A 23,003-nucleotide genomic window follows, 5' to 3' on the forward strand; every position below is an offset into this window, starting at 1 on the left:
AACACATCTGGGAGCTGTGCAACAGGAGAAAAAATAATGAAAAGAAACTGAAAGACAATTTGGAATTATTTAATAACAATCCATGGACACAAAATAATTAACATCAGTCCATGATTCAAATATTTTTAGGCCACCAGAGAAGTCTTCGCAGGCCTTGACGATCCACCACTGGTCAATACAGTCGGACGACTCATTTCACCGAATCAATTGGAATATATATCTCTGTTTCTGAACCAGTCTGTCCGCCATTGGAGTCAATCTATACCTTTAATCAATGCCTCACTATTTGGCAAGTTCATGTCACCATTTCAACACTAATTGACGCATGCTATTCATTGATCGTTTTACTTTTTGACAAGGGTAGGCATCGGCGACACTAATGAATCGAGTTGACTGTTTTAGTCATTGGCTCACTATTTGGCGATTTCATGCCACTGCAATATTAGTCGATGCTTTTAATAGCGAGGCAACCGTGCAGATGACAGGAAAGCTGTGAAAATGTCAAATCATACTCTGAATGGGCAAAAAAATAATAATCGAGGAACAGTCAGCGTATTTTCCGGAGCACCGATTGAACCCGCAGCTATTTAGTGACAGACTGATTACATTTATATTAATGAAAGTTATGACTTGATAAGCAAGCCGTATTATCAGCATAATTTGCATGTTTTTTCAGGTGATAGGATGTATATTATCAAGTGACGCTTGTTCCGATAAGCTATGCTAATGATATGCGGCTCTTTGGGTGCGAAATCATTTTAAGACTACCTGTTTGCGAACCTGAAAAATCCCATATATTTGCTGATTTATGTTATCTACAATAAGAGCCGCTGATGATTGCGGTGAAACATTAGCTGATCAAACACTGCCAAAGAAGTCGCCCCCCCCGGCACTCTGGATGTGATGATGCTTTCAAAAAGCCGCTTTGTCTTTTCAAAGTAGAATAAAAAGGCTGCGGGCCAAACCAATGTGACCTCGCGGAGACTGATGTACATTTTGTGATATATTCTCCTTTTATACTCAAATGGAAGCATGGAGAAAATGAATTTTGTGCCTCGGGGTATCTTATTCAGCATTAAAAAAAACTGGGATTTAAAGCGGCGTGAAGGAATATTTGTTTTGGTTCCCTCATCGTTGGGATCTTGACAAAGTTTATACAACATCTGCACCCAGCTTGTGACAAACAAACTCTTATACATGGTGAATTCTTGTTGGTCTACCACAAGGGTGTCAAACTCGTTTGTTTTTTTTGCTGCGGGCCATATTGTAGTTGTGATTTCTATTTGGCGGCCGTTATGAATTTGGGGAAGTCATCAGAATGTTTCATCCCCTCCAAATATTACATACAGAGCGCACAACAAATTGATGAATAACTAGTTTTCAAGTCAAAACTCAAAAATTATGACTGCTATTGTGGTTTACGTGCGATAATTTGAAATTTTGGTTCAGACTTTATCAAGCATCATGGAATTTCAGAAGTATAATTTGCTTTCGCGGGCCGAATAAAATGATATGACGGGCCAGATTTGGCCCCCGGGCTTTGACTTTGACACCTGTTGTCTACCAATATTGTAGTACTACTGTGTGTGTCGTACTAACTTGGTTTAAGATGCAGTAAAGTCTCGTTATATCGATATTCTCGGGAGTCTGAAAAAATATCGATATAACCGGACTATCGATATATCCGATCCTGCGGGCATGTAATTTTCTCCTTGAGTTCATAGAAATAGTATCGTAATAAGCAGTACTATCGATATAACCAATATCGATATAACGAGACTTTACTGTACTTACATGTGGGCAAGGAGAGCCACTGTCCTCTTTGCATTTTTGGATATTTGCAGAATGGGACAAGCAATTAAATATGCAATATAAAGCGTGGAGGGAACCGGCCAAAATGAGCAGAGGTTTCGAAAGACAATATGCGTATCCATAGCAACAAATAAATGTCCCCTTGGTAGTCATCCACATGACTTGAAAGCTTTTAACTCATTTAGTGCCATTCACAAATTTATTCTGGAATTGAAAATATGACGTAGCGCGCCATTCCCAATTTTGTTCGGGTTTTGTTTTTTCTTGCTTTGGTGCTGATAAAGCGCTGGCCAGACCTCTGGAAATAATTTTCCCTTCCACAATTGGGTAGCATTTCCCTTTTTTCCATGTCGGTGCTTTGTCCCAGCTTCAGCTGTTTTTAAAGTGCAATATAAACCAATATGTGTGTACTGCAATAGGTGTCTTTATATTTGCTGCTTCAGCATATGGCTCACTTTCCATGGTTGCTCTTGAACATACTCTTTTAAGTCCCTGTGAAAACTTGGATTTGGTTTGTTTGGGATCACTTGTGTAGACCAGAAGTGGCACATGAGAAAGAGCTCCATTCAATTCAGTACATATAGTCGGGACTAATGATATGATTATTAATTTAGGGAGTGGGTGAGGTTGTGGTTAATAACGCACATTTAGACCTGGGAAGTCAATTAAAAAGGATGATAGCATGGCCCCCCAACCGAGGCTGAGCCTCCTCATGCTTAATGATTATGGAGTGTCATCAACACTCCTACGCTCCTGCACATTTTAATTTTACACGCACACACACACACACACACACACACACACACACACACACACACACACACACACACACACACACACACACTCACACAAGGCTGCATTTTCATTCATAACGTCAGGGGTGTTAGAATAGTGTCATGTTTATAAAGTAACTCTTCAATTATTGATGCGTTCATTAACATAACATTCATCAGTCAATGGTTCAAGATTTTGCCACTTCATGCCAGTCATGCCAGTTGATTTGATTTTGTAAGTTCAAGCAGCTGCCGCAACACTAAGTGTGCTTTTATTCAGCGCCTCACTTTTTGGCAAGTTCAACTCATCACCACTACACTAGGATATAATGGATTTTAAAAATTGGCTAGTTAATCTAGTCTATCTGTCGTCGGCTCACTATTTGGCAAGTTCATGCACTATCTTGGCACTGTTTAAAGGGCAACCGACAACTTTTTTTTGTTTCCTAACTGAAATCAGAAAAACGTTTTATAGCATCTAAAATACCCAAAACACGCAGGCTGATATTTTTAGTAAAATGAAAAATGACTTAGTGTCCCAAAACTACTTCAAAATGACCTCAGAAAGTTTCAGTTTCAGAAGGTCCCGCCCTCTTGTTGACGCCAGTACATCGTGCCTTGCTCTAGAATCAAAACAATGGCTTCAGATTCAGAAAATATGCTTTCTTGTTACTCAGCTAGTTATGAATATGATTCAAATAGTTCTGAAGAGGACAGCATAAATGTTTAAAATCGATTAAATAATGACTTCTGTATCAATTGAGCCGTCAGGACTCCAATGTAGCGTCCCGGAAAATGCACAAGATGGCGCCCAAGCTCCATTGGAAATGGGCTGATTTGTCTGCTGGGAATTTGTGTCAACTCGTATCAAATAGTAGTCGTGGTGCAACACACGATTCACCATCGCATTATTTACGTGTTTTCCTTCTAATTTCGCCATCAACTCAAAGTTTTCAGACCAAACAGAGTACCGCAAAATGCAGTGTGTGTTACTTTCTCGGTCAGGGGCATTCAAAACGTGATGTCACGTGGTGATCGTCATCAACTCGAAAACAAGATTTCCCTAATATTCAGCGCGAGTCTTAAAACGTAAAATATAGCTATATGCGGTGGAATCTGTGTAAAATACGCTCAGTAGAAGTCATTTCAAGTGATTTTACAAATTATGGACACAACTTGTCCGGAGGTGTCGGTTGTCCTTTAATGGATTCTGTTAACTAATACTGTCCAAAGTGCACCTCTTTTATTAGTTGGTGGCTCACTATTTGGCAAGTCCAAGCCACTTCCGCAACCCTAATCAATATTTCTGTGTAAGCTCTCAGTTATCATAGCTGTGTCCGGCGCCGCCATGTCTGGACATTAGGGATATATAAATAGGGCCTATACGACCAGTCAGACTTTAGTTCGCTGACGAAGCCTCTTGGATAGGAGGCGAAACGTCCGAAACCTTCAAATTTGTACAGATGATGCTTCTCATCGATGAACCCTAATCAATGTTTGCTTCAACGATACTTTAATGATGAGTTGATGGGTCACTTTTTAGCACGGCAGATCTCGAAAAAAGTGCTTCCTTAAACAGTACCACTTTAACAGTACTTTGCCAGTCAATCTATTCTGTTAGTTCATAACTCACTATTTGGCAACTGAACGATTTATGGAGCACAACCACCAGCACTGGATACAAAGTGGCATTACTTTCGCCAGCTGTCCAAGATAAAAGAAGTTGAATTTGACAATTTACTGGTGGAATTTAAAATCACTGTTCATTTTAAGACCCCTTGTTTGAGACGGTTGAGGAGCCAAAGGTCCCAAGTCCAAGGACCACTTGGACCAAGCACCATCAAGAAATTTAGTGCCATCAGACTCTTGATTTCCTCTCGACAAGATGAAATTGGCAAGTTCAATCCACCACAGCAACATGATTCAATTTAACAATACTTTGCCAGTTAATCGAATCTATGAGCCGATGGTTCACTATTTGGCAAGTTCTAATCACCACTGCAACACATTCTTAAACGATATGAGTGTGTGTAGCCATTCGTTTTTGGCAAATGCAAAAAGGTGAGAGGAGAAGAGGAGAGCTAATGGCACACAAGAAGAGGAAGTTATTCATCTCAAAAGGAGGTCACATATGCACACACGCGTACACACACACACACACGCGCACACACACACACACACACACACACACACACACCCCACACACATGCACACACAACTGGGAGATTTAACACAGGTGCAGATGTTTCCCAATGTTCTATTGGACTTATCCTCTCATGTCAACATTCAAGAGTAAAGAGAGCGAGCGTGAGCAACGGTGAGACAGAGATGGATGGCGACCAATCTTAAGAGAAGGTCGGCGGCAGAAAGACAGAGAGGGGGGGGGGGGCAAAAAAAAGAACTATTTCCACAGCAACCTGGCGACGAGCGATAGAGCTTTAGTGAGGGGTGATTATGGAGGAGGAGGCGAGGAGCAGATTATGTGCGGGTGATCCATTAAGGCACGACAGACAATGTCAACATGTCGGAAGGAAGGAAGGAAGGAAGGAAGGAAGGAAGGAAGGAAGGAAGGAAGGAAGGAAGGAAGGAAGGAAGGAAGGAAGGAAGGAAGGAAGGAAGGAAGGAAGGAAGGAAGGAAAGGGAAAGAGAGACAGAGAGAAGAATGAATGTAATGGATAAATGAATGTTGGGAGAAGTAGTATTTCCGTACAATCTGCTCAATTAGGAGAAAAGGATGGAGGTTGCTGAGCGAGGAGGAAAAAGTATGCGCGTGCATGTGGAGCGATGGCGATGTAATGCATTATCCAATAAAAACTTCTTATTCTCTATCATCCATGCAGCCACGACTGTAGTGCTTGTGGTGTGCCTTATACTTGGAAAACTTTTATATATTTTTTATATTAAATTTGGAAAACTTGGTTTCATTCATTGAAAGTGCGCCTTATAGTCCGGTGCACCTTATATATTGAAAATATTTGAGAATACACCATTCATTGTGGGTGCACCTTATACGCCAGTACACCTCATACACTGGAAAATACTGTAGTCTCTATTCTCCTCTCCTGTCTATATATTTGCTACTTTTTTCTCCTACCTCCTCTATCCTCACTCATTTGTCTTTCCTACTCCCGCATCTTCTCCTTTGGTATTTCTCCTCAATCTTCTCCACACCGTCTTTCCCTTCGCTCGCTCTCCCCCTTTTCTTCTCTTCCTTGTCCTGCTTATGATTTATTCTCCCCTCTCCTCGATTTCCTCCTTGTACCTCCTCTTTTCACCCCTCTCCTTCCCAATGTTCAATCCTCCCATTTCATTTCGTCTCCTCCCCTCTCCTCTTTTCTCTCCTATTTCCTCCCCTTCCCTCCCTTATCTTCACTCTCATCTTCGCATTGTTTTATTCCTTTTCTATCAACCATCCTCCCCTCTTTCCTCTCTCATTTGTCTTTTTGCCTGTCTGCCATCTCACACCCCCCTTCCCCCTCATGTGTGTACTCGAATACCTAGGCTCTGCTTTTTGCGCCTCGCCCAAAAACAAAATGCGTGACTCATTTACAGTCGCAAAGTCAGTGTTGCTAGTGTAAAATGATGTAGTGTGTGTGTGTGTGTGTGTGTGTGTGTGTGTGTGTGTGTGTGTGTGTGTGTGTGTGTGTGTGTGTGTGTGTGTGTGTGTGTGTGTGTGTGTGTGTGTGTGTGTGTGTGTGTGTGTGTGTGTGTGTGTGTGTGTATATGCACGCTCGCTATACATCTTTCATGGGTGATGCACCGGCTGGGTTATAAATAGGTCTCTAAAGGCACGTCCCAGTCCAGGCGGGTGTCCTCGTGTGTCCTACTTCTGTCGGCGGCGAAACGCATTGGAGAGCACTGGCACTATTTGTTCACTTAGGGAATTGTTTTCCCTTTCCTGATCCCTTCATATGTATTTTTTTTTCTTTGAAGAACAAGATGCACACATCTATGGGGATTGTACCTCCTTGGTCCTTTTTACACTTTATTCTATGATTTTATTGAAAATGTATCCAGGAGATGAGCGACAAGGTGACGGTTTGCGTCGAAAAACGGCAGCGATAGTAGTCACATTTTCTTATTTTTTTTTCACTTAAATCTCAGTATATTAAACTGACAATTTGTTTTTTCTTAAAATCCAGTCAAGTCAAATCTCAGTTTGAACGTCTCTGTTCTCAACCAACTCAGGTTTCTAAAATAAATGTCACTTTTTTATGCCTTGATTTACAACCGAAAATCGGTTCTTGAACAAACTGAGCGTACCTGAATGCACCATTTGACTCCCATCCACTTCCTTGTACGTCACTTCCTTGTGTCGCGTCTCATTTTGACAGACGCATAATCCTTGTGTAGCGTTCCATTGTGAGCAGGCGTGTATGTATTCTTCAATCACGATCGAAAAGCAGACATTGATTACATTGAATATAATGGGAAATGTTTCGGTATTCGACCAAATCGGTTTTCGAACAAGTTTCTGGGACGGATTCTGGTCGAAAACTGAGATTTGACTCTATTTTCTTTGTAATGTTATTAATATATATATATATATATATATATATATATATATATATATATATATATATATATATATATATATATGTGTATATATGTAATGTTATATAATGTTGTCCTTGAGAGTTTTGAAAGGCACTTAGAAATTAAATGTATTATTATTATTATTATTATTATTATTATTATTATTATTATGTTGCATTTTTTTTGTAATGATGAATATATTGTCAGATACATATCTTGATTTTCTAAACAAATCTTTTACCTAGTCGAAACTCTTGGGCTCTAACTTTGTGCGGTACTCTGTTTTTTTCTTTTTTGTGTGGAACTAATAAGGCTCTTTACAATGGACATCAGCGGTAGTCGCTATGGCAACCCAGTAATGTCAGCATATTTTAATTGGATCTTCATGTCACTCGCGCGGATCTCATTAATTAAGCTGTCAACGCTCCCCTAGAAATCCCTCCGTGGCACTCACCTAACCTGCGTTCCGTTGTTGCACCGCTGGTCCGTTTGGAGCATGTCGCCAGGGCAGAAGAATGGTCCAAAATGCCCCTCCCCACACCCCCAGAGACACCACGGCACATATGGCCAATTAAAATGGACGTCAAATGGCACATGCTCACTTCATAAAAGACACCTGGGCTGCTGCCGTCATTAGCTTAATGTGGCTTTAAATGTAGCCCGGGGTATCCATCATATTTTACAACTCCAAGTCGGCTAATTTAGATCCTGACTTTCACCTGCTCATGTTAAACCTCATTCGGTTCACTGCGAGGATACCTCCCAAATCATTGGTGTCAAAGCCAAGGACCGGGGGCCCAATCTGGCCTACCACATTGTTTTATGTTGCCCGCAAAAGCAAATAAAATCATATCAACTTCCATGATGCTTGACAAGATCTCTACCGAAATTTAAAATTCTTATTTAGATTGTTGAATAAGTTGTTTTACTCTGCTCGTTTCTACTATCTTTGTGACTACTTTATTTCTTGTATATGATAGATGTCCATTTTAAGTGCTTTGTTACAGCTTCAGCTGTTGTTAAAGCTCAAAATAAATCAATATGTATTGTATTGTATTGTATTTAAAAAAAAACATATTGGAAGCATTTTCTTGTATCCAAAATCCTCTTGACTGTAACTTAAATATACCTTAATATAATAAATTATCATTATTCAGTAGTAACAACACTCCAAAGAAAATGGGGAACTAAAATGTAAATACTGTTACTCCTATTTTTATAATGGTTAAAATATTTTATGCACAAGAAAAAATCAAATGCAAAAAAGTCAAGAGCCTGGACAATGAACTGTTATTTTTTTTGCAAACACACACACACACACACACACACACACACACACACACACACACATGCACACACGCACGTATACACACATACACGTTAGCTGGATTCATGTGCGCCATTGCATTAAATTTCTATTAGTTTTCCCCGATTGAGTTTAAAGAGTGTTGATTTGGCGGTAATGGCCTTTGTTAGCTTGCTAATGAAGGGCTTGATTACTTTTCTACTTAGTGCCGCACATCGGGATGCGGCTGATGTGTTTGCTTAGCATCTGTTGGCGATAACGCATACATGCAATTGTCTTTTTATTCGCTGAGGAGAAGTGACACAAGTGGAGGCCAAAAATGGATAGTGTTGGCTTGCCGGTCCACATCTCTCACTCCCTTCCCTAGTTCTGGCTTTTCTGCTCCTTGCATCCTCTCGAACGACTTTGCTCTGTCCGTTGTGTTTTCTGAATACCCCCTTCAGCTTATGAGATGAAAGGCCCCCTGGGCCCCCAACTGATTTTTGAAGAGCAGTATTGTGTTCGTCCTTTCGTGAGAATGTGTGTAAATGTGTATGTATATATCATTTCCAGGCTGTGGATTTCATCGCTAGGCCTTCAGTTGTACTACGTCTGGATCAATGCAGACGAAAAAAAGTTTGACAGGCCCCGCAGAACTGATTGCGAAGGCGTCCAGGTGGATTTCTGACCCTGGTAACAACTGATGGCTGAAATATGATTGGTTAAATAGTTAAATATGAAAACACACATCTGGAAGCAGCGCAACGGGGGAAACGTAATGAAAGGAAGCTGAAAGACAATTTGGAATTATTTAATAGGAATTTATGGATACAATGTAATTAACATCAGTCTGTGATTCAGATATTTTTAGGCCAGCAGAGAAGGCCTCACGGGCCCTGACGGTCCGCCACTGGTACAATGACTTTAACAAACATAATAAGCACAAAAACGGCAATTTGACGGGAGAGAGTTACTTCCAGGTTTAGTGAACGCTGGCACGTGTGGCTGCCGCTGCTCACCCACAGAAAAACTGTGAAGTGACCGTGACAGTTTTGAAAGGTGTTTATAAAATAATTTTATTATTATAAAAAAATCAACCACAAAAATACATGACAAATAAGTATGTCAGGTGGCAGCCATTTTGTTCTGAAATGCCATTTGCCATTATTATTTTTTGTACTGTGTTTTGTACTCTTTTTTTAAATAAAAATAAAATGTGTTTTTACTTGTTAACATTGAAATAAAATATATTATTTCCATTGGGAAGCCACACGTTCCTATTTCGCATCATTATTTTTGCTTTTCAAATGAAAGATAGAAAATACATGCCCTTCATTGGCCAATAACAACGTGTCCCGGTTGTCATAAAGTCACAGGGAAGAACGCAAACAAACTTTCTTCAACTCAAAAGAAAAAAAAAAGAATGCATCTGTGGGCTAATTTGTAAATGTTTGCACGTATAAAAGTGAGTATGGCTCCTCCTGCTCTCTTACCTCCGTATCCCATGACTGGAGTGTTATTCCGGCATGAAATGAAGTGACAAATCTTCCTGGGTGGCTCGTTGAGATTATTGGAGCGCACCACGCCCGCTCTGTACCCACCACCCCGCACACATACGCAGGCAAGGCTAATCACTGTTGGAGAGAGCTCTTTAAGCCACTCGGCTTTGGTCTTGCGGGGATGGAAATAATACAGCTAATCAAGGGGGATGATCCTTTGTATCAACACTTTGTTTTCAGTACAGTGTGATTTGCAGGTGGTAAAGAATGTTGCATAAGCGCTTCTTTGTGTGAGTTTTTTTTTAATTTTATCTCCATATTTCAGTTGTAATATGTTTTTTTTTTTACTCCAGCATTTGTTTTGGCTTTGAAAGATTCACATGATATTCTTCTTTTGCGACAGACTGTGATGTCCCCACACGTAAAGCTTTTCGCCTTTCGGAACTTTTTTTTATTTTTTTGTGGCACTCCCCAGTGCAACAATCTATCTCTATATTGTGGCCTACTTTTATCCAAGCCAAGCCTTTGTTCCGCCACCGCCGCTTAAAATGCAGGCAGATAGAAAGCGCCGTGCATCAAGTTTTTCTTTCCCTTTTGGCTGTGCCTTGATCTTGCACAGCTGGAGATGGGACGTTTGTCCTTAGAGCAACAGAACGGCAGCGAGCGTTTCAATGAATTGCACCAGTTTTCACACAAAATGCAGTACAATCGTGAAAAGTACATACATAGAGTGATGCTATTAATTCCGCCGCAAACCGGGTGACGCAGCCAATACCCAACGGTCCCGCAACTGTTTTACATGACTCGCCGCTCTACGAGCAAGCTTCAGAAGACATACACTGTTGCTCAAGAGAACTATTTTCATTTGCAAGAAGCTGTTTATTTGGTACTCCCAGTTGCAATTAACCATAAAACCAAACCACATAATTCCTTATAATGAAAGTCTGAGTTTAATATGACACAGACGGGCTAATGGAAATTAGCATGGTATTGAGCTAATTATAAACTGCTGCACATAGAACATAAGAGCCGACAATAACACTCAGTCCACCTATTTGCTCACACAGGAACTCTAAATGGAGCTTGGAGGACCTTCTCCTCTTTGTTCTTGTGCTAATAGATCAAAGTCAGTGAAAATAGTAATAGTGTGAAATAAAGCGAGTTAGCAAAAAAAAATGGACTGTCCTCTGTAATTTAAAATCTCCAATTTTGCTGCGAGCTACTTTCTACACAGGCTTGATTTATGTTGATTCCCACGTTCCCTTTGAAAAGAATGACGCGCGATTGGTTTTGTTTCAAAGCAGCCTGGACTGTTTGTTGGATTCATGGCTATTAAAGGCTTTCTGATTCTGATTCTGAACCAGCAGCAAATCCAATCAGTTGAAACCGGTGGCGGGCCGTGGATTTCATCGCGAGGCCATGAGTAGTGCTACGTTTGAATCGCTCCAGACTGAAAAAAGTGTGGTGTTATTTGGTACAAGTCCACTAGAGGGTACCATTGGCCAGGAAATAACTGACCAAAGTTTCTTAACGATGTCCACTTTTTTCTTGAAAAGTACGTCTTGAAAATGACCTTAACAGTAAATTTCCAACCTAATCTAATTCTTGTGCTCCTTCAGCCTTTGTGGATTGACAAAACTGCTGTTAAATGAACACAATATATTTGCTTATGCAGCTCTCTACCGATACAGTGTGCTAGCTCGGGCCAACATGCTCTTGTCACTCGCGGTTTGTGATCACAGTGGTTTTTGGATTGGATTTGCTTTTATTAGTCTCGCAGTGGAGAAATTTACATTTCATAGCAGCAAAGTTATGACTAGCCAATCATAGTTTACGAAAACTCTGACGTTGACCAGCGCCTTCAAGAAGGCCTTTGTACTGCCATCTCTAAATCTGATTGGTTAGAGGAGGGGTCGGGAACCTTTTTGACTAAGAGAGCCATAAAAGTAAAATATTTAGAAATGTTTTTCAGTGAGAGCCACACAAACGGGCGTGCGCAAACACGAACGCACGCGCGGTCACTTTTCAACAAAATATCAGAATGCATTACTTAAAATAACTGTGTGACAGTACTCACCGTTAACATGAATGGTTTTCCGTTCCTCGTGATTGGTAAAAATCCAGGCAAACGATCGGAATGAAATTCAATTTGCCGGTCCACAGGCGAAGTTACTGCTAGCTAGCCTGCATACGGCTCATAAGCTTCCACACTTGCTGTCTGCAATATACTTCTCGCAGAAGTATGTTGATGCTAACGTTAACATGGGGCTTGTTAAAATGTCACTGACATTCGACTGTTCCATCGATGGTATTGTTTCATTGCAAATTAGAATCAGAACCTTTTCTCTCCTCAAAGGTGAATGCTCCGGTGCATTCAAGCTGAAGTGCACTCGTTGGGATCATTTAAAGGGGCGTTTACCTGTTTCAACATGACGGCCAGTATCATCCAATCAAAAAGGCGCTTTCGTCCAACCTTTCGTCCAACAGGAAATGAACGGCAAAAAAAAACGAGAATATCTATTTAGTTTTATCGCGAGCCATATGCAATCATCAAAAGAGCCATATATGGCTGGGTTAGAGAAAAGGTTTGATCAACACATCATCAACACATGCGACAGGGCCTGCAGAACTTATTATGAAGGCGTCCAGGTAGATTTCTGACCCTAGTAACAAATGATGACTGAAATGTGATTGGTTAAATACGAAAACACACATCTGGATGCAGCGCAACAGGAGAAAAGTAATGAAAGGAAGCTGAAATACAATTTGGAATAATTTAATAAGAATTTATGGACAAAATATAATTAACATCAGTCCGTGATTCAGATATTTATAAGCCAGCAGAGAAGGCTTTGCAGACATTGACGGTCCACCACAGGTTGAAACCAAGGCCAAAGCTACATCATGCGTGTGTGTGCGGAAAGAGCATGAGTTCGTCTTGATCCTTGTATCAAAGGCCGCCGGTTGTGTTTGTGTGTCTTGTGTCTGAAGCTGTGAGCCCAAAGCGGGGAGACAGGTGATGTCCGGGCGAGAGTTAAAATAACGAACACGCTACCGCCCCCAAAGACTAGCTTGATCCAATCAGCCCCTGTCTGTTGTCTGACACAGACCGCCACGCACAAACACATGCGCACACGCACATCCATTGGTTGACACCAGCTGGGGCTAATGATGTGACGGCTGCCGTGGTATTGCCACCACATGGGGTCAGGTTGTCTGAGCCCAGACGAGCATCTATGGGTCCTTCATGCTCGAATGAAAAGCCGTCACTACAGCTGTGATCAATCGATGAAAAGGTTTCTTCAGCCGTCATCTGTATTTCTTTGAAGGTGTCGGACGTTTCGCTTCTTATCCAAGAAACTTTGTCGGCAAACTAAAGTCTTACTGGTAGTTTAGGCCCCATATATATATGTCCCTACCGTCCAGACGTGGCGGTGCCAGACTCTCCTATGATAGGTCCCTGCTCTCAGGCAAAAATTAGTGCATCCAAAAGATAGGCTGCCAAATGAAAAACAAAGTAATGTAGTTTATTCAATACATTGTAAGAATGAAAATTGTAAAGAGCAGTACATTGGGAAGACTAAACAAATTCTCAAAAAAAGACTATCAACATCGCAGGGATAATACTAGTGGGCCTCAGTCGGCAGTACATATGCACCTAAACGCTAGCAACCACTCATTTGACGACAATGTGGTTAAAATCTTAGAGAAAGAACATAGATGGTTTGAAAGGGGAGTAAAAGAGCCGATTTTCATAAAACAACTAAATCCTTCATTAAACCGGTTTGGTGGGGTGAGGTTCAACTTGGATCGTTCATCAGAATCAGAATCTGAATCATCTTTATTGCCAAGTATGTAGAACACACAAGGAATTTGTTTCCGGTAGAACACGCTGCACTAGTATCGTTGTCAAAAAAAACTGCTAAGTGGCACTATACAGTTCCATTTTGGCTACTGTTGAAAGAGTTCAAAGAGTTCATACAATAGCTTGTTTAGGCAACATAGGATTAGTAATACTGATGATGTGGTACTGGTCGGAGTGGGGCAATCAGGCCAGTCGTTAGTCAGTACAATAGGAACTATCAGTGCAGCTGCAGGTAGTAGTCCTCTGCCCCCCCCCAACCTGAGAGCAGGGACCTATCACAGCAGAGTCCGGGACCGCCATATCTGGACAGTAGGGATATATATATATATATATATATATATATATATATATATATATATATATATATATATATATATATATATATATATATATATATATATATATAGGGCCTAAACTACCAGTAAGACTTTAGTTTGCTGACGACGTTTCTTGGATAGGAAGCGAAACGTCCGACACCTTCAAAGAAGTACAGATGACGGCTGAAGAAAACTTTTCATTGATGGACCACTCCTGTACGACTGAGAGCTTACACAGTCCTGTGATCAAGCAACAAAGATCTGCTTCTGCGTTGTTTTGCATGGCCGCATGTCTTTTTCATTTTCCTCGCAGACACCCCTGAAAGTGCTTTGGTAAGCAAGTGTGAGAAAAGGAAGGTTGCCGAGGTTAATTGGCATTGAAGTTCAAATTACTTTTTAAGTGCAGGAGGCATGTTTGTCCTCATTGATTTTGCTGACTGGGAGTCATTTATAAACGGTGTTTGCGGGCAGGGAAAAAAAGTCGGTGGTAATGGAGTTGATAGAATTGCTCAGCATGTGTGTGAAGCTATGCGACAAAAGCATTGTTGATGTGGGATGGGTGGATGGATGGTGAACAGATGGACTGGATGAGAGACTCAAATTTGGTAGGTGGGATGGATAGATGAATGGATTCCTTGGGTTCCTTTCAAGCTTAGCTTATGGGTCACCAGTCGGAGATAGCCCCCAAGGAGCATTTCACAGCCCCTTTCTAAAAATAACTCAACTGGGTGAGAATTATATAAAAGTGATCATTTGAAAATCCACCTGGTGATTGTGACAAATCAGTATTAGTCAGTGTCGTCACATAAATGAAAATCAGTCATTTTTAGATTATATTATATCAGATCAGTGGTGTCAAAGTCATTTTTTGCCACGGGCCACATTGTAGTTATGATTTCCTCTCGAGGGCCGTTATGAATTTGAGGAAGCCATTAGAATGTTTAACCCCCTCCACATATTACATATGGAGCGCACAACAAATTAATGAATTTTTCAAATCTGAAGTCTAAAGTCAAGAATAATGACTGTTATTGTGGTTTACATCCAAAAATATGAAATTTTAGTTAGGATTTTAGCAAGCATCATGGAATTTCACAAGTTTGATTTGCTTTCACGGGCCGAAAAAAAATACGTGGCGGACCGGATTTGGCCCCCGGGCCTTGACTTTGACACCTGTGCATTAGATTAACATTACATTATATGACATACATTTTATTTATGAAGTCCAAGATGGCGCCCGATTCGGCCGCTGTCAACAAGTGCTCTCACGAGCCTTGCTTTTTTGTTGTTGTTTTTGTGTCTTTCTTTACAGCAGGCCCTACTTTGTTTTTCTACTTCTTCCTTTCATTATATCTTACTTTCATCCCTTTGCTGCAGTGAAATGTAAATTTCTCCATTGCGAGACTAATAAACGCTATCCAATTCAAATTACATTACATTAATTTCACAGTGGAGAAATTTACATTTCCCATCAGCATAGTTATCATATATTACGAACGTTATTGAAGGTAATTTGGGGGATATCTGTTTTCGGAAATATGTATCAAATCACATTAATCGTCATCCAAGAGGAATCTCTTCGTTTGAAAAAGGCTGATGACCCCTGGCTTAGTCGACGTTCGCTGAACTCCCTCTTGAACTCATCTTGATATTTTGGGTCCATCCAAAGAAGCACTTTCCTTCCCATTTGTGTCGTACACAGCCTGCATGTTCCATTTTCTTGTTGTCGAGCGTAACCTTTTGTTTTATATCAGAAAGCAAAAGGTCAAACAAGCTGCTTGCTCGTAGTCCAAAGAATTAAGTCAGTGGAGAGAGGAGCATCAAATTGCTCGGGAATAAGTACCAGCGCAATAACAGCGGCCCCGTTTTCATCCCCTCGCCACATCTGAGATTTCCATTTCCTAACGTGAGGCTAGAAGGAAATTAGACAATGGGAATGGAACAATGTTTCAGCGAACATTCATGCCTCCGCCGTAAAGCTCGGACAGGCTGAATTTACGAGGGTATGCCGCCGTAAATACTGCGCTCGGGAAATGTGATTAGGCTCATGAATACAATATCCCCCTGCTGTCCTACCCTTCACCCAAGGAGCCTTGTAAAAACATATGTTCAGGACACTTTCCTGCTTTTCACTGTTGCTAGCCTTCATTTACAATTTTGCCACATAAAAGTTCAGAATCAATACATAAGCATTAAAAGTATAAATGAAAGACATCATACTCACCAGATATTATTTTATCTAATCATGTGTTCGCATCGCGAGAGAGGTATTTTGCTCATTGGAGTAGACCAGAGCAAAATATGCCCTGAGCAACCAATCGCAGGCGAGAAAAATTATGTCATCAAAGGCTAAATCTAATTGGTTAAAAATACTTTAGTGCCATACAACAGTGCTACTGATTCTGATTCTGAAGGTATAGTTAGATTGACAACAAAAATGGATTGGACATAAATAAATAAATAAATAAATAGAGAGTGAGAGATAATGATTAGTAGAAGCAACCACAATAAAAGAACAATTATAAAAGTATGCGAATATGACCCAACAAATTGGCATTTTAAATCAAGTTCACCTCACTGCTCGAAATGTACATGTCATGTCTGTCATGCCAGGCACACCAAAAAGTCTCAAGACTCAATGGCTGAAAAACCAAAGGAAGCCTGCCATATTGGCTATAAAGCTGCCATTTTAGTATAATTTTGGACAGTCTTGCAAAAACGAGCTTTTCCTCCAGATTTGTGTCAAATTTGGATCTTTTCTCACAGAACTGTCTTTTTTTGACACATTCACTCCGCCTGTCATAAATATTAAACATTCCGCTGGTCTTTTTGGCAGGTGGAATGGCTGAAGAACGAAGAGATCATCGACCCAGCCGAGGACCGAAACTTCTACATCACCATTGACCATAATCTGATCATCAAACAGGCGCGTCTTTCGGACACGGCTAACTACACGTGCGTGGCCAAGAACATCGTAGCCAAGAGACGCAGCACAACGGCCACCATCATCGTTTACGGTAAAACATCATATGTTGGAATTGGGTGCTTTTTAAATTCTTATCTTTTAGAAATCAATCACAGTAGGGCATAATCAAATCAGAATCTAGCTAACTAGCTATCTAGCTATCTATCTAGCTTTCTAGCGATCTTGCTATCTATCTAGCTTTCTAGCTGTATCTATCTACCTTACTACATTTCGAGCTATCTATCTAGCTTTCTAGCTATCTATCTAGCTTTCTAGCTGTATGTATCTAGCTTTCTACCTTTCTAGCTATCTATTTAGCGTTCTAGCTATCTGTCTAGCTATCTAGCATTCTAGCTTTCTAGCTTTCTAGCTGTATCTATCTAACCTTCTAGCTATCTAGCTTTCTATCTAGCTTTCTAGCTATGTATCTAGCTTTCTAGCGATCTTGCTATCTATCTAGCTTTCTAGCTATCTATCTAGCTTTCTAGCGATCTTGCTATCTATCTAGCTTTCTAGCTGTATCTACCTTACTACCTTTCGAGCTATCTATCTAGCTTTCTAGCTATCTATCTAGCTTTCTAGCTGTATCTAGCTTTCCACCTTTCTAGCTATCTATTTAGCGTTCTAGCTATCTATCTAGCTTTCTATCTTTCTAGCTATCTAGCATTCTAGCTTTCTAGCTGTATCTATCTAGCTTTCTGTCTAGCTAGCTATCTAGCTTTCTATCTAGGTTTCTAGCTTTCTAGCTGTCTATCTAGCGTTCTAGCTTTCTGGCTAGCTAGCTTTCTAGTTAGCTATCTAGCGTTCTAGCTTTGTAGCTATCTATCTCGCTTTCTAGCTAGCTAACAAGCTTTTTTATTGTTTTTTTTGGGGGGCAGAGGGGTTTGACAGCTGTATCAAGCAATTATATTGACTTGAACTCGCGCCAGCTTTGGCCAGTGTTAGAGGAGAAAAAACAATGCGCATGAAACACGCACAAAAATAAAAACACACTTCGCGTTTCCCTCCAGTGTAACCACTGTTGCATCTATCCACTGTGTGCTTCAATCAAAAAAAAATGTACGTGTGCACTGCTACAGACAGACAACCCGAGATGGAGTGGTTTGACACTGATGTATCCGTACAGAAATAGATTGTTCAATCTCCACGCCCGCCCTCGCCCCCACAGCCCCGAGGGCCCGGCTCAGGCTGTTGACAAGGTGAAAAAGTTGCAAGGCTACTGGAGGGATGTGGTGGATCAAGAGGGGGATAAATAAAAGGATGTTGGAGAGGCAGCCTGGCAAAGAAGCTAGAATTGACCTATTTTTGTTGTACCAGATAGAAAGGTTCCGCTTCAAACATTGATTGCCGCACCCTGTAAACGCCATTTGTGTCCGTTAATCAAGTCATGGGAGCGGTTTGCATAAAAACAGCAGAAAACTATATTTTTGGGGGGGCCTTTCAAGTTGGAGGTGACAAATAGATGATTCACGCCTCGTATATAAACTATAAATTCTGACAGCCATCATTCTCAGCACGGTGTAGCTCCATGAAACACCTCATGCAGCGTCTCAAACAGACACATTTTTGAAAGGTATAAAAACCCGTTATGGATTTAATACTTGTAATTTGTCCGATGTCTTGTGCTGGCTTGACCGAAAAAAGGTTTTTCTGTGTTGATTATGTGGGTGATAAGTCATCCACCCAATCACTTTAATTTCACAGTTAATGGTGGCTGGTCGACGTGGACTGAGTGGTCGATGTGTAACAGCCGTTGTGGGCGGGGCTTCCAGAAACGAACTCGCAGCTGTACTAACCCCGCCCCTTTAAATGGCGGGCTGCCTTGTGACGGACAGGCCATCCAGAAACTGCCCTGCACTTCCTTGTGCACCGGTGAGTTTGAAGCCATCTGCCGTTTTTCGGCCGGAATAAATAAATGAATAAATCCCACATGGAAGTGTTTTTGTTTCCTTTCTTTTCCATTTCCTTTAGTGGATGGCGAGTGGACGGACTGGAGTAAGTGGTCGGCCTGCGGGACGGAGTGCACCCAATGGAGGAGGAGGGAGTGCAACAACCCGGCGCCGAAAAACGGCGGCAAGGACTGCGAGGGTCTGGTGCTTCACTCTCAGAACTGCACCGATGGACTTTGTATGCAGAGTAAGTTGATCTTTTTGCTACGTGCTCAGAAACGTGCAGGAAAAGTTCATTTTGTATGTCAACTTTTTTTTATAACCACTAACATTTTGATAACAACTAACTTTATTTAGAACCATGACCCCAGGAGTGCAAAAGGGGCTAGATGCCAGACGATGTGCAAAAAATGCATACACTCCGGTGCCAGGGTTTTTGTCATTTTCACTCAAATTGCAGGACCCACCGAATCTTGTGTTTTAGGATTACGTAAACATTCAATTCAGCGTAGGAAACCTTAGAATCTCTTCTTTTATCAGGAAGAAATAGTTAATTCATAAGTTATGTGGGTCTGGGGTTATGTGAGATTGAAATAGGGACGACTGTCCAAAATACAATACATCCATATTGATTTTTATAGCGTTTTAACAACAGCTGAAGCTGGAACAAAGCATGAACATGGACAATAAGGGGAATGCTGCCCCCTTGTGGAAAGAAAAAAAACCATTGCCAGAGGCCATGGCCAGCGCTTTTTTTCATGCACCCAAGCATGAAAAACCAAAACCCGAACAAATTCAGGAAAGGCACTCCACGTGATGCTTTTCAATTCCTGAATAAATTTGGGAAAGACAGTGAATGAGTTAAGTTTGACATTTTTATTTTTTATTTTAATTTCCGCTATCTTAAGTATGTTTTTTTGGTGTGATTTGAAACATGCATATCAACATTGAATTGACGTTGACAGTCAACTTTGCTCCTTTTATTGATTTTCGCCATTTTAGAAAATTGGGGGTCTCATTCAGTCAATTACTCATCAACTAATTTGCTGTTCCTAAATGAGCCTCGAGATGGCAGCACTTAGCACATGTATGTAATAGCGCTACTGCCCGATGTATTAATTCGACATGCGGGTCAGACGTTAATTATTTTAGAAGGGAGTCTGCGGGCCAGATAAAAATTGACCACGTGCCGCATTTGGCCCCCGGGCCGGTCTTTGGACACGCCTGCATTACCCTTAAAGTACAACCGATGCCGAAGGACAAGTTGTATCCATAATTTGTAAAATCGCTTCAAATGACTTCTACTGAGCGTATTTGACAAAGATTCCACCGCATATAGCTATATTTTAAGACCCGCGCTGAATATTCAGGAAGTCTTATTTTTGAGTTGGTGACAATTCCTGACATCACGTCACGGAAGGAACGCCCGTGACCGAGAAAATGTCACACAATGCATTTTGCAGCACTTTGGTCTGAAAACTTTGTGTTGATGGCGAAATTAGAAGGAAAACACATAAATAACGCGATGGTCAATCGTTGTGTGTTGCACCAAGACAACTATTTGATATTCGCTGACACAAATTCCAAGCAGACAAATCAGCCCATTTCCAACGGAGCTTTGGCGCCATCTTCTACATGTTCTGGGTGCTACATTTCTGTCCAGATGCCTCAAAATGACAGGGAATAACTTATTTAATCGATTGCAAACATTTATGCCTTCCTCTTCAGAACTATTTGAATCATATTCCTAACTGGATGACTAACAAGAAAGCATATTCACTGAATCTGAAGCCATTGTTTTGATTCTCGAGCAAGGCAAGACGTCTTGGCGTGACATCACAAACAAGGGGGCGGGACCTTCAGAAACTGGCCACTTCCGGGTTCAATTTGAAGTAGTTTTTGGACACTTTAAGTCATTTTTATTGGTGTTTTGCATTTGACTAAAAATATCATCCTGCATGTTTTGGGTATTTTAGATGCTATAAAACGTTTTTCTGAAAAAAGTGGTGTCGGTTGTCCTTTAAAATACAGGCATTTCCCCCATTGTTGGAAACCAGTCCACACTAATGGAAAAATGCAAGTTCCACTCTACAATCTCACAGTACGGCAGAACCCCATTAACCAAAGGGGGGTGATATCGAATGGGTAAAATCCGTGGATTACTGACGCCAAATGAAATGCATTGACTATGCAATATTCATGGGAAAAGTTATTTGTGGGGGTGAACATGTAAAAGAAAAAAATGCACATATTCCCTGGCCAAAAAATATGTATGTTAGGTGTCATTGTGTCTGTGAATGACTATTTGCCTGTGTGTGCCCTGCGATCGGCTGGCGACCAATTGAGGTTGGGCCCGCCGTGCCTACAGCCCAAAGAACGGCTGGGATGGGCTCCAGAGCACACCTGCAACCCCCGTGGGGATACGTGGTTTGGAAAATGGATGAATAAATATTTAATTCACTGTTTTTGTACCACTTTGTAAAGAAAACTTCGGAGAAATGAATCTTTGGATGGACAATCCCTGCTTCAAATATTTCACTTTTGCATCACATCATCCGGAATTGTTATATTTTTCACTTTTATGTAAGTGTCTCAATCTGTGTTTTTGTGTCCTTTCTCACGCAATACAGCCTAGTTTGCATCACTCCTAAAAATTCATGCTTTTGTATCACTTCATACTGAATCGTCACGTTTCACTTTGCGACCAACGGGTGGCAATGTAGAGTTTCGCCTGCAGCTGCCCAGTTGTTGGTCGTTTTAATCTGTGGCAGTTAAAAGGACTCCCGGCATAACCATTCTGTGTCGGGTCATTGTTTGTTTCACTCTGTCAGGTTTGTTTCATCTTGTCATGTTTTACTCATGGTTTTGTTTGCTACTTTGGACGTTTCTGTTCTGATGATGATTTTGTTCCTGCTGACTTTATTTAATACAAAAACGCTTGAAAGGATGAAGCGAATATAGCAGTGATTCATATAATAAATAATAATAATAATACATTTAATTTATAAGTGTCTTTCAAAACTCTCAAGGTCATTTTACAGTCACAGGATAAGTTTTTCCGTGGGTGAGCAGCGGCAGCCGCACGCACCAGCGTTCACTCAACCCAGAAGTAACTTGTGTTAGAATAGTAAGACAAATACAGTAAAGTCTCGTTATATCGATATTGGTTATATTGATAGTACAGCTTATTACGATACTATTTCTATGAACGCAAGGAGAAAATTTACATGCCGCAGGATCGGATATATCGATAGTCCGGTTATATCGATATTTTTTCCGACTCCCGAGAATATCCATATAACGAGACTTTACTGTAGGTAGAAAACTAGCTAACAAGCCAATAGATAGCTAATAGCTAGCCAGCTAGATAGCTAGTCAGCCAGCGAGATAGCTATAACTACACCCTGCTCCTCCCTCTTGCATGGTTTTTCTTTTGGGGGGGGGTCCACCACCACCTTGTAAAATGTAAATTATGACAATGATTGTTTTCTGATTTAATTTTTTGGGTAATTTTTGCAGTGAATGTTTGTTTCATCCTCCTTTCTCCATTTTAATATTTCCATATTATTTCCCACTAAAAACATTTCAGCAGGTTTTTTTGTTTGTTTATTCCCGCTTCCCTATCTTCCTCCCCCGACTCTTCCTCAGGCGCCGCTATCATCTCTCCCTTCGACTGCCTTGTGTCGCTCTTACTCTCAGGAGGCTGACTGCTTTTCCTGGTGTCGATTCATCCTCATTTACTTTCCGTACGTCACCCACCGGTGGCCCCGCTCGGTCAAGTCAAAGCCCTCTTTCTTACAAAAAAAAAAAACTAACATCACATAACGAGCCATCATAAAGTGCATCAGCCATCAATTGAACTACCGTTTGGCTCATTTCCACCATGTTTTTTTTTTTTTTTTTTGGGGGGGGGTGAATTTCTAAAACGCTTGAAAGGGTGAAGCGAATATAGCAGCAGTTCTCCAAGGCGCAGGCAATTATATTTGTTGACTTGCAGCATGAGGAGGAGTACCTTGCTTACTCATTGTGCCGAAAGTAATTGGCAGACGTTTGACAAGAGGA

General features: G+C 40.9%; 1 protein-coding gene across 1 annotated transcript in view; it reads left to right on the forward strand.

Annotated features, from left to right (window-relative positions):
- The window catches only part of LOC148898860 (netrin receptor UNC5C-like), a 215,406-nt gene that overhangs the window by 158,755 nt on the left and 33,648 nt on the right, over positions 1 to 23,003 (forward strand). Inside the window, exons 5-7 of the mRNA XM_088993796.1 lie at positions 16,924 to 17,104; positions 18,757 to 18,924; positions 19,024 to 19,188. Coding sequence (XP_088849922.1) covers positions 16,924 to 17,104; positions 18,757 to 18,924; positions 19,024 to 19,188 — 514 coding nt within the window. The remainder of the gene's footprint in view (positions 1 to 16,923; positions 17,105 to 18,756; positions 18,925 to 19,023; positions 19,189 to 23,003) is intronic.

Source organism: Hippocampus bargibanti, linkage group LG04 (genome assembly GCF_051943395.1).
Source record: "Hippocampus bargibanti isolate YZ-2025 linkage group LG04, ASM5194339v1, whole genome shotgun sequence".
Lineage (NCBI taxonomy): Eukaryota > Metazoa > Chordata > Actinopteri > Syngnathiformes > Syngnathidae > Hippocampus > Hippocampus bargibanti.